Genomic DNA, 18,516 nt, shown 5'->3' on the forward strand with positions numbered 1-18,516 from the left:
TATATTTCAAACGTACTCTGTTTATATACCAATCAACCCGACCACAACGTACCAATAAAATAGAAAATAACATTTGTACAATAATTAGCCAGATGTGGCTGTGAATGAGGGAGGTAGCGATTAACAGATAGGGAATAATTCATGAATGGTAAATCGTATAATAATAGTTCATAGGTCAAAATAAAGCTCATAATAAGAGGGGCATGAATATGAGCAGTTTAGCTACATAACAATTATACGATAAAAACATACCCATAATATTCGTTCATAAATGGATCTCAAAAATTACCATTCCTTATTCTTATCGGGATACAACAATATATAAGTTACAATCAAAGAATAAGCGCTTTTTTGTAGTAGTTAGGTAAGAATCATGTATTTTATTTTATATAATTAAACATATAAATATTGGTACAAATTGGCACCAAAATATATATGCTCCACAAAATAAAAGTGAGATTGTAAAGAGATGGAAAAAGACTGATGAGTATAATCATAAAGAAACAAAACATATTGATAGTGATTAGTGTATAAGAGTAAAAAATAGTAATAGTGAGAGAAGCAGTTCAATTAGGGGAAATGCAACCAGAATGAATTCTTTCAGTTGTAGAAGTTATAGCAGGACCGCCACTATCTTCCATTCTTAGCCATATCTAATCACGTCTCAAACCACGGTTTTTTCGGCATTGTGAATTTTTATCTGTTATTATTGTATCATTTAGATCCTTCGTGGTATCACATTGACTAAACTTGGAGGTATTGTTGTATTAGCTGCTTCAAAATCACGTCTATTTCAAATTTTCTATTTTCGTATGTATTTATCTATGATATTGTTTGGAGCATTCACAGGACTTATTATATTACCTGTGTATCTTAGTTATTTAGGTAAGTGTTTATTTTTGTAATTTAATAATTGAATTTATAAATCAATTGAAGCTAGACCACCATGAAAAACCTGAAAGCAATAGACAGCTGTTTCATCCTAATATGGGACTCCAGTGCGCGTCCACGATCCCGCCCTGCGAGGTTCGAACCCAGGACCTGTCAGTCTCGCGCGCGAACGCTTAGCTTTTTAAAAGAAAAAATCGATTATATCAGTTGATGCGTAATTCTAGTGTTTTTGAGGATTTATTTTGTTACTATTTCATATGATCAAAAAATGGAAATACTATAACGCGTAGTAGTAAGCAAGTAGTCAATTTAAGATTGATAAACAACAGAATAGCATCGACAGATAATATGATATAGGAAGTAAGTTAAAGCCTAAAACAAAGCTTAAACAAACAAACTTAATAAGAAAAACATGTAAATAGTTCGTTGGTGTATGCAAAATCACCATTTGTTTTGTTTAGGACTTGTCAAACAAAATCAGTCCACATCTCTATCACTGTTCTATCACATTTGAACAGGAATAGTTATGTTAACACTGAATCAAAGCATTTACACCAGTGATTTACCAAATACTTTTCAAATCTTAATGAATCTCATTCTTATTTTTTACATATAGTAGGCGTTCAACCGTGTCGAGCGCGTCGTCTTTGTCTTCTAGAGGTTAAGTGTCCGTGCATGAAACCGAAGATCCTAGGTTCGATTCTCAGGCACAGAGTCGTAAATGTTCTATGCTGAGTTCCATTCAGTGTTTTCATGTTTCCAAGGGTTATTCAACTTAGATTAATTCGTGATTTTAATAAAAGTCAACAATCTTCAAAACCCCATACTGATTATTATATATAAGCACATGATCCTTTGTCATTGTTATCAATGACCTTAGATTGTTTTTTTCATATCTTTCAAATATGTATATAAATAAATATTACTGTGTATTGCAGTGAAGCGTAATGAAAATTCAATTGAAAACAATAATGTTGTCCTAACTAGTTTACTCATATTTTTTGACCATTAGAATTTTTCATTCACTCTATTTACAATTTTAAACTAGGTGATCAAAGATTAATAATGATATCATATTTATCTATGGTTTATAATGATAATCGAACTTTTCTCATTGTTATCAGAAAGGGGTTTCGTGGAGATCATAGTTAAATCCGTAAGTCAATTAAAGCTAGACCACCATGGAAATCCTGGAAGCATTGGACGGTCGTTTTGTCCTAGTATAGGACTCCTCAGCAGTGCGCGTCCGATTGTGTTTGCATTGTGTGGTTATTGGTTCTCTGAATACCTCGACATCTAGTACACTATGTTATAATGTAGTTAATTGATTATTAAATGATCGATTTTAATCATTTAGCATAGATTTCGTATTAGTTACCACTAGTCAACTAGAGGTGTCCAAAGTCTTTAAGAAACTGGTTAGATCCATGAGAATTTAGATTATTATCATCAGCATACAGTGTCAATTTCAAAAGTTACCACTTAGTTATTCCTTAGCTTATTTGTGACTGTGATATCCATTCGAATCGTAAAGGGAACATAAACTCCCTGGAAAATGAGGATAAGCTTTACTAATGACTAGTACTAACTAGCACAAAACTTAAATTCTGAATCCTTACCACTATCGCTAGTGATTCTGAAAAGTTTCACTCTCATTTTTATTAAGGATTAAACAAATTTAATGCATAACATCAAAATAACTTACAACCATTGAATGTGGGTAATTATACTAATTGCCAGTATTCTATTCACAACACATTGTTATTATCTAATGTAACCTGTATCACTTAATTAGATGATCAGTTCTAATTGAGGTTTATGATATAGTTATATCAATTGAACAACCATATGGTTTTGGTGAAGTTGCATTCTCTAACCTTGATGGCCTAGGTTATGAAACTTTTATGATCTTTCTAAACAACATTAGCTTTACAAATGATACTAACAACTTATTCTGTCGACATTGAATTTCATAGTATGGTGAAGATTTACAACTCAGGTGGATACTTTTGATGACATTGTGTTTTTTTTGTTGAGCTGGATGGTTTAATTCTACAGATTTCATTGTCCTTACAATGTGAAGTACTCTTTGATATTATTTGTCTAGAGTAACAATGAAAGTCCCTCAATTAAGCCATTTACCTGTGAAAACACCACATTTCCGAAGAATACTGAGTTTCATCGGTTAATACCAAGAATTTTTTATTATCTTACCTCATATTTATTATACAATTGTGTTTTTTTCTTGTGATAGCTGTAGTCTTCATAAGTTTTATCGTTTTTAATTTTCTTGTATTCCTTTTTCTGTTCGTCTTTTTAAAAGGTCCAAAATTAAATTTGGCCATGTCATCAAGTCGTCTTCATAATATCAACCATCCGAACAGTAATAATCTCCGTGCTCACGGGTCACGTAGTGAATAACTGAGCTGTAATTTGAAAATTTTCATACACACATACTATTATCAGAACAGAATAATGACAAAGTTACTTTGTAATAGATAGACAGATAAATAAATAGTTTTGATTTTGTCACACCAGGTATACTGTTCATCACATCGTTCATCGTGCATACTCTGTTTGTTTTCTTATTACTCAAGTAATGTATATTAAAATTGTGTATATTCCTCTCACTCAACTACATGGTTGATAAGATCATCATTTATAAAGATTTGGATATATGCTATATATATGTAGAATTTGACGTTTTATGATTCTTATTGGTACTACCATCGTCAAAATATTCTTGTATAATCTTTTATTACTTATTTCATATATAAGTAGTTTCTGTGTATGCAAATGCATAATGATGGAATTGATCTTAGTTATTGTATCATCAAAATATGTTATATAAGTTATGTTATATGAATACTACATATTTGAATGTAAGGGAGTAATTTTCATTATTAACTCGGTTTTTTTATGATTTCATTTTGCCAAGATTCAGCTTTTAAAAATACACATCACAATATCATTTTCATTCAATGTTTAATACACTTCCTCACTATACCATAATGACATCTATTTTGTGTGTTTTCTTTGTAATTTTGATCATTAACCAGAAATCTCATTTGTTTCATTCTTAGAAATGAAAGTTCTTCATTTTACTAAGTTTTCTGATTTGTTTCTTTGTTCTGTCAGTGAAGAGTAATTAAGTCCAAACAACCACCTTAGACATTAATAAGTAACATTATACACGTAATTTTTTTGGTAGATGAGGGTATATATTTATGAGGTTTTGGGATGATTTGTTGTTAGGTTTCATAAAGGTAACATTGTGTTAGATAGATTTGAGCTATTATGCAATTTATGTGGGTATGTAATCTGATTCTGTATATGACAAGTCTCGTCGATTGAACGCTATATTCGTTTCCTAAGCTATTCTGGTAACCCGCAAGCTAGAACTACACAGAGACCTGAACACCAGAGAGAAGACGCAAAGTATGACAGAAATACTTTACTTCAAGGTTCGTTTTTGTACAGAAAACATGGGTATTTATAGATGTTAACGGTTGTTAAGTCAACATCATATTTCGGTCAATTCGTTAACGACATATTATGCTACTGACCGATAGTAGCACGCCATGTTGGAATTCTAGAATGCTTCATCATGCTCTGATTGGCTAGGACTCTTCGGCTCCTTTAGGGCCTCTGGAGGCTCCGTTGAAGTTCTTCGAAAGCCGACTCAACAGTATAAAGCAGTTTTTGCTTTAATTACTGGTACAATATATGGGTTAAGTTTTCATCAATGGTATTTCATAGAATCACTGGGTTATTTACTCTGATTAAATATATAGCACAAAGTTGGAATTTATCAGTGATCTGTTCCTTCGGAAGTTTTAATATAGATTTTGAACCTGTCTTGCAATGACGGGATCAAGTAATACTCATGATAAACCCCTTCAGACTTCTAAGTCAAAGGACAAACAAAAGTGATAAGTGAAAGAAATCACATATTTAGCTATAGACAGGAATGAAAGAATACGATGTTACCAGTTACTGGTTAAAAAATAAACCAGAGTGAAACATTCTAGTTATCGATACATATTGTCCTTGGTCATAATGATAAGGGACCCGGAACAGTTAGAGAACGCGCGAAATTTGCAGTAGATATCAATAGAACTGCCACATCCATCCCATTGGGAGATGTTTGGTTAAATTAAGGCCAGTCCACTCGAATTCCGCCTGTAACTTCTAATGCTACTGTTGGTCCCAAGCCCAAATAAAGGAGGAGGGTTTGGCATGAAGTTAGCATCCCCATCTCGAGGAAAACAACCTTTCTGAAAATAACGCTTACCAGAATAAACAATTTAAACTGCCCCGGAATTTGAAGGAAAATTATGACGCCTCTTGAGGAAAGCCGAGACTCGTGGGGAGACCGATGTCCCTTCCAGCATCCAGACCGACAATAAATATAGGTACATGGAATGTTCGGATAATGCAGGAGACCGGTAATACCAACCGAATAGCCATGAAAATGAGCAGATACAGCCTGAAGGTTGTCGGAACCTATTGGACCCAAACTGGACAGCAAAGGTTGGGTACGGGAGAGATGCTGCTGTACCCCTGTCACAAAGAATAAAATGCTCCACACACTCAGGGAGTTCCTCTGACACTATCCAAAAAAGTATGAAATGCATTTATATGATGGAAATCTCACGGATCCAAGATCATCAAAGCATCATTTAAAACAAAGAAGGAAGAATTACAATGAATGTTATCCAATGTCATGCAACCGCCATTGATAGCACCGACAACGATTTTCTCGACAGCAATATCACTGAACTGTGATAGGATTTAATAAAGCCATTAATACCTATGAAAGGTTATTAAAAATCCTCCCATTACGTAATGAGTGATAATTATGTGAATTTCGGACAGATAGCTGATAGTAGTTATTCGAAAGTGAGTGCATCCGCTAGAGAGTTGATCTAGACTTAATGTTCTGATATGCAATAAACCAATTATTTATGTTCATACACGCTGACTGATGATGTATACAAGTCAATTGCAAGCATCAAGTTTGAGATACTATGGAGATCGGTTTGTATAAACTTGAGTGATTGTTCCGTTGTACTATTTAAACTTGGATTAATTCTAATTTGGTTATCTAGTCTCTGAAGAAGTGGCTTACACTAAGTCTCGAAACGTCAAAAAATCTAATTTTTTCCACTCATTGGGATATTACAAATATATTATTTATTTATAACAATCTACCCAATGCTCAATTTATTAGAAACTATCAAATCAAACCTCGGTAATGATACCTATAAAAAGTTATATTGTTTCTGGTGTTTTACCGCTTGTTTATTATCAAGTAGCATATATGTTGGTGTATAGCAGCAATCGTCATTAACTGTAGTAAGTTTTCATAGAATTCTGACGGAAATGCTGAAGCAAGAAAACTGTTGACCTAGGGGCACGGAAGGTCATGTATGAACTCTTACAGTGTGTGAAGTTGTGAAACGCAATTACCGTTAGATAATGAACTACTCGAAGGATATAAATATCTGCTTTTGATATTTAAATAACATAAAGGAAATCTCCAACGTCTTTGAACACGGACCATAGGTCAGTTTCTGAATCAGTATTAAAGATATCTACCTATATGCCTACAGCGTTTCTGTCGAGGATAAAGTGACTGGAGTGAGGACCTTAGACAGTACAATCTTGGCCGAATGTGATTTAGGTTGGTCCTTGAACAGATTCTCTGAGGCAGAGCAATTTACTCCAACAATCAATGTGTACTTTTTCTGAGTACGGACTTATACGATTAATTCAAGAAATCCTTTAGTAAAAGTGTAGTTGTATCTTATGTGACTCAATTAAATATTAGGATAAATGTGACGTATTCGCTTGATTAGTTGTATAGCAAAGGATAGGTCAATAGAAATTCAGCGGTAAGGCCACAACTACACCTATCGCATATTACTGAAATATAGGGCTGGTACAGTTCCAAGTAAGGCAATTTGCTTACTTGGGAAGTTAAAGGATGGGGATATTCATAGTTGATCAATTCTTGCGACTGGACGTAATCTATAAATAACTGAAGATTATTATTCCTTGCTGTACAATGGTTCTGATGTGATCTTGATTGTGAGAGAATTAGCTAAATAGTTTAACAGAAAGAGTGTAGCTGATAGTTGATTTTTTGAGTGTCGTGAATTCCTAAGTGACACGGCCTTGACGGCACAGAATCCCGTCTAAATGGAATTCTCAACGAGATGGTTGATGAATTTAAGACTAACAGCATATATTACTATATATTTTAAGACTTAAAACTTTGGTGGTATTAAAGGATAAATTACTTGTTCATAACCCTTATCTGTTCGTCTAACCCTAACCTTGCTGATCTGATAAGTAGATCAATGTAGCGTTTACGTTTGAAGTCGCTGTATTCCATAAAGTCAGATACCATAGACTCCGAGGTAGTGCTGAGATTTAGGTTACAGGTGTACCCATGGTGTATTTAGTTAGATGCCCACTCTGCTGTTTTCTGCAGAGTAAAATCTCCTTCCTTATTGCATGTTAATTTTTGTCCAGGACTTCTGCAGCCTTAATTTTATACTTGATCATTTTTGGTTAAATCTTTATTATTTGAATTTAGTTAAGATTAACCTTTATCATTTTGCTTCGATATTGTATGATGCCGGATCACTGACAACATGCTCTATCTTGACGAGACTCAAGGTTACAGCATGGTACAGTACTTGTTGTCGTTTAGTGAGTGTCTGTTAGGAACGTTTGTCTTTTTAACTGGATTCTTGTAGACTGAATTTGATCGAATTTTTTAAGAATATTCGTCTCGATTCCTATGTACTTAGTAAATGTAGTTAGCAACCGTTTTTAGTGTATGGTACGTCGTGTAGAATTAGGGAAAATTAAAACTGCGTAGTTGACAAGCGACATTATTTAAGCATTTAGGACTCCCAAAAAATTTTATCTTTATAGTAGACTTATTAAAATATATAGAACACAGTAGTGGGACATAACTGAGCCAATCTTGAATATGATAAGTCGTTTTCTGGGTATGGATAAACATTTGTAGTCAGGTCGTTATACTATCTACAGATTGGTTAACTTAACTTATACTAATTGAAAAGTGATTTTAAGGCTGTAATGATATCTGAATCGGTTAGAATATTTTTGGCAATGCAATCTAATCGACGTTGACAATCATGTAACAAAAGTATTGCTGACTCACAACAGTACTGTTGAAGAGTATCAATTTCATGAAAACTTATTTCTGTAGTGAGTAAACTTAAAAGTCTTAAATCACTATTAAGAGATAGTTTGAAGTTTTACCTCACAAGAAAAGAATTTTTACTCCTTAAGACTAGTTACTAACCTAACTCAAACGAGGCTCATTTCAAGGTAAGGTAACTACTTTGAACTTAATTTCTCTTTCTAGTAAATATCAATTGAACCTGCACTGTCTGGTTTGTGTGAGTTTCTCGTGCCAACTGAGTTGTAAAATCAGCTGTCATGTGGCTCACTAAAAGCTTAAAAATACAGTCTGGAATAGGGTTCAACAAAATTACTTCTCTATCTGACTTCAACTATTTGAGCATAACAATCAAACGGGAAGGAGTTCAATCAGATGCCTGTTTTTGCAAAATAACCATTTTTCCACCCGACGCTCAAATTCTTCAAATCTGTCGTCAAACTTATTAAAATATACACTACTGAAAACAGTGATTCATTTATCCACTTTCTGGGCAGAAAAAGTCAAATTACTTAGTTGATCTTTGGGAATCTGGCTTGCCCAGTATACATGGGCGTGAACCATACGCTCCCTTTTAAGTCCATTCATTACTGTCTTGTCATATTACAACGCAAATCGACTATTCTTACTCAGTCTTTTATTCCTTCAACTTGTGCCTTACCTCAAAACGTTTCCCCTTCAATACGATCAGATCGGTCGGTCAGTCGAGCACAATGTAGAACTTGTACATAAAATTGGTCCAAGTTGCCATACCCCATAACCACATGAAGACGAGATCGTCACGTGGAATTTCAGAATAGTAGATGTAATAACAGTATCAGTGGTAACAGTAAAGATTAGGCACTGAAGATACGAATCAAAATGAAAACAAACATAAGTGAAGTAAAAACACGAAAAACGTAATGGTAATTAGGAATCTTATAGTTTGAGGGAAGACAAAGGACGGATGCATAAGCACCGCTGCAAAACATTTTGACTCATATCATTTGATGCCTCTAACCCTTAGTTATGATGATCACAGTAGCCCGAATCAGGTGGTCTATATCTATTTACATGGATAAATTGAATTGTCACTGGCTTCATGAAATGATGTCATGTTTTGGTTTAGCCGCTCATAGCTTTCTTCAGATCACCACTGAACCGTGAAACATCGCCCGTCCGGATAGTCGGTGGTTGAGCACACATAACACGTGTTCCGACCATCTGAATTGGTGATTTACTGCATGATCAGTCAAACTGCATTCCTTACCTAGTAGCTTATTCCTAACCCAGACAGGTCTTACTCTTTGGTTCAAAGATTACACGAGCAATGATTCGTAGACAGCAATATGTTAGGATAGTCGGAAAAATATACCAATAATTATCGTGTTAAGTCTATGGTGGCCTTGGACCTTAAATGTACATTTCCTATTGGTCGATGTTTGTTTCACTTGTTAAATATTGTGTAAATGTTGTTTTCTATTTTATGGTACGATGTTTGTTTGTTTGGTATATAAATAGAGTATGTCTGAAATACAATGATTTATAACTCAGAGGCTGTGACTTGTGTTTCTTGACTCAACTGGCTGGGACAGACAGCAAAGCAGGGCCAGTCAGGGCACTAGGTCGTCCACTACGTGTTTTACGTGTCACTGTGATCGATCGATATAACGCTGCGTATCAAAAACCCGCAGTCTCACACGTTACAACACAATAATGAATTACCGGTAATCTATGAGTATCCCCTACTCTTAATCGCCATGTTACATATTCAAAATGTGAAGAAGGGCGAAATGCTACTCAGTTACCTCACTCTTTGGTTTGAAGACAGTTTCCTCGTCTGCGTTAAAAGTGACGCGAGTTAGCAAATCCAGTCGAGCCTTTCGAACCAGTGAAAAGATTTCTGCGTACAACAGAACGTCAATACTGACGAAAGTCCAAAGATAAGTGAAGCGATCAGTGAGTTCAACCACTTCACCCCTTATCTATAACCTAGACAATGACACGTGTCAGTCCTGAAGCAACATGCCACATTTGACGTGAGTGAACCGCATCCCAAACATGCTTGGATTGTCTCCTAGGCTGGTCAGAAGAATGAATTTTGCCAGCATCGTCACCAAACTGAACTGTATCACCTGGGAGTCCTTAGTCAACATGTGAATACCATGGTAAAGATAGATGCTTGACAAGTCAGACAATGAAAGTTTTGCTTCTAAAAGCATGTTTATAAAAAACTTAAATAAAAATAAGGAAAGCGTCCAGATCAGGTCTTCTCCTCACAAGCTCTAGTTGAACGTCTAAGTGTGATTAGGGCTAATATTTTAGACGGTATATTAGTTAATCTGATTTCTCTGTGACTGTCACAAGAGGATGTTTGTCCTTTCTTATATACTGAAACTATCAGCGATGGAGATCAGTCAGATGGGATCACATTTGGCGCCCAGGTTCTATATAGGATCTCAGTGCAACTGCTAATGTGTGACCAATTTCCGTTAAAACCCTAGGGGTTATTCCATCGGCTGTGTCCGTTGACTACGGTTGCAGTGAATGCGTGCCGGCGTTTACGTTTCCTGAAGTTTTTGAGTGTTGGACTATTAAGAGATTGAGAAATTTCAGGTTGTTCTGCAATTTCTAGTTAACTTACGATCCTTATTGTTGCACCAAAACCAATCGATATCATCTGTCCCTAATAGTCTAGAGACGCATCTTTGTCACAATGGGCTTCTTCATGAAGTTTGGGTGAGATTACGATTGACGAATATGAGGATGGCAAGTGATAAAGGTCTGTAAAGTCATTTTGCGTCATTTGACTATTTTCTTCGACAGAATAAACTTCGATGCCGGTAGTTCTGGTGATCTTAAGAATCCTGACGGCACATGTAACCAGTTTGTCTACAGCGTTATTTTGAAATGAGACAAGGACTGCTTGCACTTGTTAGGGAAGCTTTGAAAAGAAGAGTTGCCTTAACGCATTCCCGTCAAAAGTTCGTTGTCCAATGACCTCTCGAATACATAGCAACAATCTGTTGCCGAACCATGTTGCAACTCGATGTTGTGGAAGAACTGGTCTAAACCTTGTCTATCCGTTATGTCTCCATGTTTAAGGATAGCCTTTTTAAAGTGTCGTATGTTTCAGAAACATAATTGGTGAACATGCCAAGTGTGACGTAGCTGTTAAAATTTCGCGTCATTGCTTTGACTACTGCCTGTAATTGTGCACGTGGGTCTGTCACAGCGTGCTCGTGGACATCAGCCTCAGTGTAGCAGAACCAGGTTTCGGGACTGTCGAGACACAAAGGTAGGAGGCGAAAGATTTTGAATCTATTTCCAGTCCGAAATAATTAAAATAAGATGTACTTATGGGCGGGAAAAATGGCCGGAGACATAAAAACCATATCGTCATTTGTTAAAAAGGATAAAAATAGATATTTGATATTCCTACAAGGAACAGATTCACAGTTTATTGTTTGATGTACCGGCGTAGCACGTGTACAGACTCGTGATCTGGTTCTTATGAGTGAATGGACGTTTTCAACCAGAGTTTATGAAATATAAGCCGAATAGTTCAGCACCAATGTCGAAGACTATTCACAGCTACATCGTCATGCATGGAGTTCGAACCATTCAAATAATAAGCTTTGTAACGTGCTAAGCACAAAGCCGTTTGTTCGAAATGCCGAAATTTATATAAAACAATCCATACGAAACAACAAAACACCATCAAACACCAGGTGAATGGCTTGGATACATTGTGTATGTAAAATAAAATCGGTTTTCCAAATGACTCTGAATTCATCAAGACAAAAACCGTCCATTAATAAACTCGGAGACTTAACTTAACAGCCCAAAATCAAATGCCAAGAAACTCACCGTTCTTATTTTTTCTGGGAAAGTGTGATATCTCACATTCAACAAAGAACTGCTTGTAGTAAATATATTTCAAGATAAACCTTATTCAGTCGTCATATTTGTTCTGAGAGAGATTGCCAATTTTAGTGACAAACTTTTAATCCGTTTACAGCTCTCGAACATTTTTCCATTTTCTGACGAAATCGTAACGCAATGTGCTAATATAATTTAACTCATTAAAGCGCTGGTTTTGAAGCTGACTTAATGCGGTCTTTTGGTTGTGGCCATGGTTAGTTTTTTTATTATCTTGAGTACGCGTCCGAATTTAGACAGAAATAAGAATAAACTTAACAATCTTAATAACATATATAATTGCTGCTTATATTTTGTAGGAAAGAATGAGGCAGGATCATCTCTGTAAATTTCCTCCGTGTTCTCTTAATTTCAATTCTCAGCTCGCGGGTTTGAAGGTGATACAAAAAAGCAAAATATTACTTTCATTATAGAATTCCATAGGATTATGGGAGGATATGATAAACAAAACTTCAAAGTTGAGTGCTTCACTAAAGTAAGTTGTTAACATCTAAATTTAAATTTACGTGGAATGCATTTTATGATAAAAAAACTCAGAATGCTCAGGTCTTTAAAGTTTACAATATGTCAACCAAAATGAATACAGATGTTGGAGTAAATCCCTTTCCGTTTATGACCTTAACAATACGCCAATGTATTCGGCGTAGGCTGAGTGCATTGTTCGCAATCAAACGATTTGTAACCTACTTTTGTCACTTGCTTTCTCGTTTCTGGCTATGAAATAAGTTCTTGTTGACTGATACGACTTTATAATAATCAAAAGTCTAGCTTAGAAGGGTTTATTCATTACTGCCCCAACATTTCGCCACAAATGTTGGTTATAGCAGTTGGGTTACTTACCAGTGTAGTTCACTTGTTGTTCTTAAAACCTCATTAAAGAGAAGCTTTATTGTATTTTCCTCTAAACCATTCGTACACAAATCGGTATTTCGGAGTCTTATTATTCAAATCAATCAGTGTTTAAAAAGTCATAACAAAGCTATAAACCACTAAATGACTGATTATTCTGGATTTGGTCAAGTGGTGAGAATATTCGTGCTCTCTGTTTTGGGTTTGGTTCTGAAAAACAAACGACCCTCTTACTAATTAGGTCATAATGATTCATCTGGTCAATCATTCGGAGTATTGTGTAATTATTATTGTTAAGTAAAATATTCCAACTTATATGAGGAAACAGTTACTCCGATCAAGTAATTATAACGTATTTTTGTCTTTTATCAAGAACTGTGATTCAGTGCATCGGTGGGTTTCTAGAAGCATTTCAAAAAATTGCTGATTGTGCATATGGCAGCAACTGTGGTTTAAAGGATTTGGGTTCTTCAATGACTCGATTCTGTTTGCGCGAACGGGGACTGGAATCTAGATTACGCACTTTTAACAGGTAACTTTGCTATTGACTTTAAGTTCAAGTTTTTTGTTTTGTTAATTTGTCTGTGGAGTTATCTACTGAAAGTCCACTTGGATGTATTTCATGTCACTTCATGGTTGCTTCTAACCTTTCATATAAGCTTTATTGTTCAAGAAATTCATTTGTAAACCGTGAAATGAATCAAACTATATGCTTACTTAAATACGTGATGATAAAATATAAGAGGAAATTAAATATATTTTGTAATTTCTAGGGATTTTATTTTACAAGCTTTCCAATTAAAAATCTAATTTGTTCAAAATGACCCAAATCTAATACTTAGTCCTAGTCAGTTGGAAAAGTGTTAGTATTTCAAACATTGATGTGTTCCAGGTGATATGCAAAACCTGGTTTGTCAAATTGGTCTAACGTCGAACAGGTCATTTCACTTTACGACCACAAGAAAGGGGTAGTATTCACAGACTGGCCATTACATTAAGTTCAAACAGTGGTGGATTTAATGTCATGTTAGTTAGTTGGGAACAGTCAGCGGGAATTTCCAAGTCTAGATTTTATGCATTCCAGCACATGTCAATACCACGTATTCGGGACACAAATGAGTCTGATGGTGCCGCACATATTCGCGTTTACTCTGATCTGCGATCAAAGAATTTTCCACACTGGTGCGTTGACTCAGTCGCGTTTAACGCCACAATACAACAATTTACCCACTGTTACTTATTGGAATATTGTAGTTATTATATAAAAGCTGTTGAATCATCTACACGCAATCTTTAGGTTCCTTTTTTGCTTATTTAAATCTGTTACTTCTTATGGGGCATTTGATATCGACTAGAAATCTCCAACCAACTCTACCCTGGACTTTTCATACATTGTCCGGATACTCAATAATTTTTGCTCTGGTTGTCAAATGGGGTGTCGAGCTCTTGGCTCCCGAAGAATCTAACCATGAGACGTCATAAATCTTCTGCGAAGACCCTTTAAACTACACGGCAGAGTCTGAATGTTTTCAGTAAATTTTCCCGGGCAACGTTTTTAGTATGTTTTTTTTCGGGATCAAGTTTTTAATGACATTCCCAATCCTCGTTTATCGGGGCTTGTGACTGGTAGTAGCCATAATAGGGTTCCAAGCTTATTTTTCCTTATTTGCTACTTGAAGCAAATTTATCTGACTTATTTTCACAGGATCGTTTCATTTTGTTTTTAACCTAGTCAACTCACCGAGTGCTTAACTGCCCCGCTTGTCGATCGTCTTGAAGAATGGAAACGTTCAGTGGCTCAGTTGGATCGAGAGAATGGGAAGGAGTGGCGTCGAGCAAAAAGTGAACTTCAGAGAGCAACATGTGAGCTAGAAAAGCTTTCAAAGCGTTCTCGTCGAAAAGTTAGTAAAAATGTCAACCCACTTTTTTAGTCGAATTTTGCATATTATAAGCTGACACCTTTTTACTGGAACCTAATTTCACTTGTTTTCTTCAAATGGTTTCAAAGTATCACCATTCTTTAAGACTAGCGTTTGATTAAATCTGTCATATCTAATGTATCATCAATGTTCTGATTAGTAAAACACTGCACTATTAATTTCATTTCTGTCATTATTAATGTTAACTCGGTGGTTCTTGTGGTCCTGGGTTGCCTCTCTGGTTTAGCTGAAGAATAGTCCCATACTATGATGAAATAACTGTTCAGTGCTCTCTATTTTTCGCTAATGTTCCAACTGAGATTTATTTGTGGTGAATACAATCTACAAATCATTACTAATGTTATTACTAGTATTTAGAATATTACTTAGTAGTATACTATTCGAATGACCCTAGAAAAATGCGTTATGGTCTAAGAGAGCTATATTGCCAATCAAATAATGTTTATTAGTCGGACTAATCATTAATAAGATCTCACTAAGTATTGGATACCATCGTCAGGGTTAATAATTAGGCATTTCAATACTTTTGGGAATTTCAGGTGTTTTTGATGTTAAGGCTTATTTTTTAGAGGAACTTTCGAAAACAACTGAATAATTTTAAATATTTCAGATTATAATATGATAATCTGTCTATTGCGTTTCGCTATTCAATTTAACCACCAATGTATACTTCTAACACTAATGGATCGTTACATAGAAAAAGAAAATTAATACTACATGGGAAACTTTATTACTTAAGTCCAATAATTAATGTTTACAGTTCATGTTTGCAGATGTTATATCTGACCCAAACAGGTACATGTGAGTAGTGATCTTGCCTGGGAGAAGAATTCACTTCTTTAGGCCGGTTACACTTGTTTCTCATTTATTATGTGAACGTGAGACGATATATGCTCAGTTCATCTTGCCGGGTGTATCAGAAACACCTCGTGTGAAAACGATTTTTTCAAGTTTTCATCAGGATCCTTCTACAAAATGCACTTACTGTCTACTATTGTTCATCCTACTTAGACTTAAACTCAAGAACAAAAGATTAACGATATATCTTACTATGGCATATATTGAATTTCCTAAATATATTAATGGGTAGTGATGACTTAATCCGGGTAGCACATTTACGAAGACTCAATTATTCAGTGGAGAGAACAGAAATATTAAAAGTGACGGAGAAATTAAACAGTAAACAAGTAGTTCTAGATGCGTGTGGGTAGTTGTTGCTTACTATTTGCCCATACCGTGTAAGGATTCTTCTTTCGATACCTGAAAAATAAACTTAATTAGTAGTATTCTTGTCAGATTAACAGTGCGACCGCAGAGCTCAATGCACAATTGCTTGTGGCTGGTCACATATAACTTTTTCTCGATGTGTTAGCTCCAAGCTGAAAGGGAATTGTCACCGGCAATGGAAATCCATGAGGCAAGGTGAGGTATTATGTTATTAGGACCAACCTGTTCAAATCCAATCACTCCCCAACCGAATTACCAAGGATGTTTGGTAGCGCCTAAAGAAACAAGTGTTCCAGCTGATATTTTGCGATCGGATCATTATGATATCCAATCCCAACCGTTACTACATCCAGGTAACAGCTACGGTTGAGTGTAAGATAAACTGATTTGTTCTTCCATTATATTAAACACCTTGTACTTAACTTGATGGTATTTGTTCAATCTCTATCGTTTCCTACATTTATTATACCATATTTTGAAATTAATCATCTCGAAAGCATCTAATATTAAACGTACATTTAATTCTTTTTCAATAACTTATCGATCGGCTTGATTAAAATCTCCAGTTTTTCCAATTAGAAAAATTCCTACAAACATTTGTCTTTTTTTCCTGATAAAAAGAAAGAATAAAAGGAACACCTTTACTGTTATCGTAATATGCATAGAGAACACTAGTCGTATATTCGTTCACATGTTTATTGTCTTTTTGTAATTAGCAATAAAAAGCAAGTTATCTTTCAAGTTTATATATTTTATGTTTTTCGACAATTAATGGAATTTTTTCCTCATTTATTTATGTATGTATTCATGCCTGTGTTATTATAGATTGAATTACCTTAATCCTTTCATGTAGTGTGCATACATATGCTCAGTGATTATCTGTTTATTTCTAAATAACTAGAATTTTTAGGTGTATAGCAACTTGTAGGTTTAGTAAGTACATTTGTGTGTTTGCAAGGTTTTAGTGTTCATCTTCGTTTTATTAGTCAGAGAAGTATTGGGAACATTGACTTTTCACAGAGGGTGTTTATATAAAAAATTGTATGGGCACTTCTAGTTTTGTATGTGTGCATATATATATATGCTTATCTGTGAAGAGGTTGAACTAATTTCCAATAGGTAATTCGAAATAATTGTGCTTATTCACTGTGGGACTATGATTTTATCATTATCACGGTTATATCATCCCCATCAATATCTATGATTATACAGTGTAGTTATTATTATACCACACTTATTACTGTTAATATGTACTCCTCTAAGATGAGATGGCATTGATTATTTATATGGATGTATGTATATGGTTGTATGTGTTTAGTTGCCCAATAAATTACACACATTCCCCTTCCACCTTTACAGCTGTTTTAGAAAGATTTTAAGTTTAAATTCTGTTTGCTTGTATGATGAATGAACCTCAGTAAAACACAAAGTAGTTTGATCTCTATACGCATGTACATCTGTATGTGTACATTCTTTGTACTCTTTTATGTACTTATTTCACGTACTGTATAGTGGGAATTAAAATTAAAATTTAATCTGGTATGTTGGGATTATTCGAACAAAATGTCAATCCGAAAAGTTTTAAATGAGTTCACGAACTGATCAATGTTAGACTAGCATTGATAACCTGGAAGCACTGGACGGCCGTTTCATCTTAGCATGGGAGTCCTCGGCAGTGCACATCCACGATTCCGTATGTGGGACTCAAACCTAGGACCTTCAGTCTCGAGATACAGCACTGAGTCGGCATCCAACGGTGTTAATGTCTAACTTCAAACAATCCACCATTTTTCGTAACCATCCTCCATCGTCTTCGGTCAGTAACTGCTCCACACCTGACACAGTGGAACTCCACTGGTCACAGCTTCTCATTAGAACTCTGAAAATTATCATTCTAGGACGAAACGGCCATCCAGTCTTTCCAGTTTTTCAATGGTAGTTTAACATTGATCGGATCATGAACTCAGCTAAAACTCAACAATATCCAATTCATTGGGCTAACTCTTGGTATTATTTAGTGTGGAGTTTCATATCTGTTTCTTATACACACTCGTCTTTGGTGTGAATATGGATTCGTTTGTTTCGCTTTGTATTTTCATGTTAATTAGGATTTTTATTTTCCTGATATTTACAAAATGTCACCATCTATTAAGACAAAAATGCTGACAATTGATTAATTGTTAGTACACGGTTGTGGAATTTCATTGAAATAGCTGACCGATTAAAGTGAAACCACCATTGGAAACCTGGAAGCACTAGACTGCCGTTTAGTTCTAGTATAGAAATCCCTAACAGTACTCAACCACGACCCCCTACTGGCGGTAATCGAACCTAGGACCTTCGATTTCGTATGCAAACGATTAACTTCTAGAAGACTGAACTGGGGTCCAATGGTATACAAGGTTTTCAGTGGTTCGAATTTGGTCGCTTAGTGATTTCAGTGAGATTGATTGTTCACTGAATAAT

The 18,516-nt window shown here is 35.2% G+C and overlaps 1 protein-coding gene across 3 annotated transcripts in view; it reads left to right on the forward strand.

The window, feature by feature from the left end:
• MTSS1_2 (Metastasis suppressor protein 1) overlaps positions 1-18,516 on the forward strand; it is a 114,695-nt gene that overhangs the window by 50,935 nt on the left and 45,244 nt on the right. The window contains exons 1-5 of one of the 3 annotated variants that reach the window (XM_051217407.1): positions 12,187-12,230; positions 12,334-12,411; positions 12,448-12,509; positions 13,257-13,415; positions 14,616-14,784. In XM_051217407.1, the coding sequence (XP_051064804.1) occupies positions 12,228-12,230; positions 12,334-12,411; positions 12,448-12,509; positions 13,257-13,415; positions 14,616-14,784 (471 nt within the window). In that variant the 5' untranslated portion in view covers positions 12,187-12,227. Of the gene's footprint in view, positions 1-722; positions 886-3,214; positions 12,231-12,333; positions 12,412-12,447; positions 12,510-13,256; positions 13,416-14,615; positions 14,785-18,516 lie in introns of those variants that run through there. The other 2 variants (XM_051217408.1, XM_051217406.1) reach the window with 2 other exon arrangements.

This window comes from Schistosoma haematobium, chromosome 5, assembly GCF_000699445.3.
Source record: "Schistosoma haematobium chromosome 5, whole genome shotgun sequence".
Classification (NCBI taxonomy): Eukaryota; Metazoa; Platyhelminthes; class Trematoda; order Strigeidida; family Schistosomatidae; genus Schistosoma; species Schistosoma haematobium.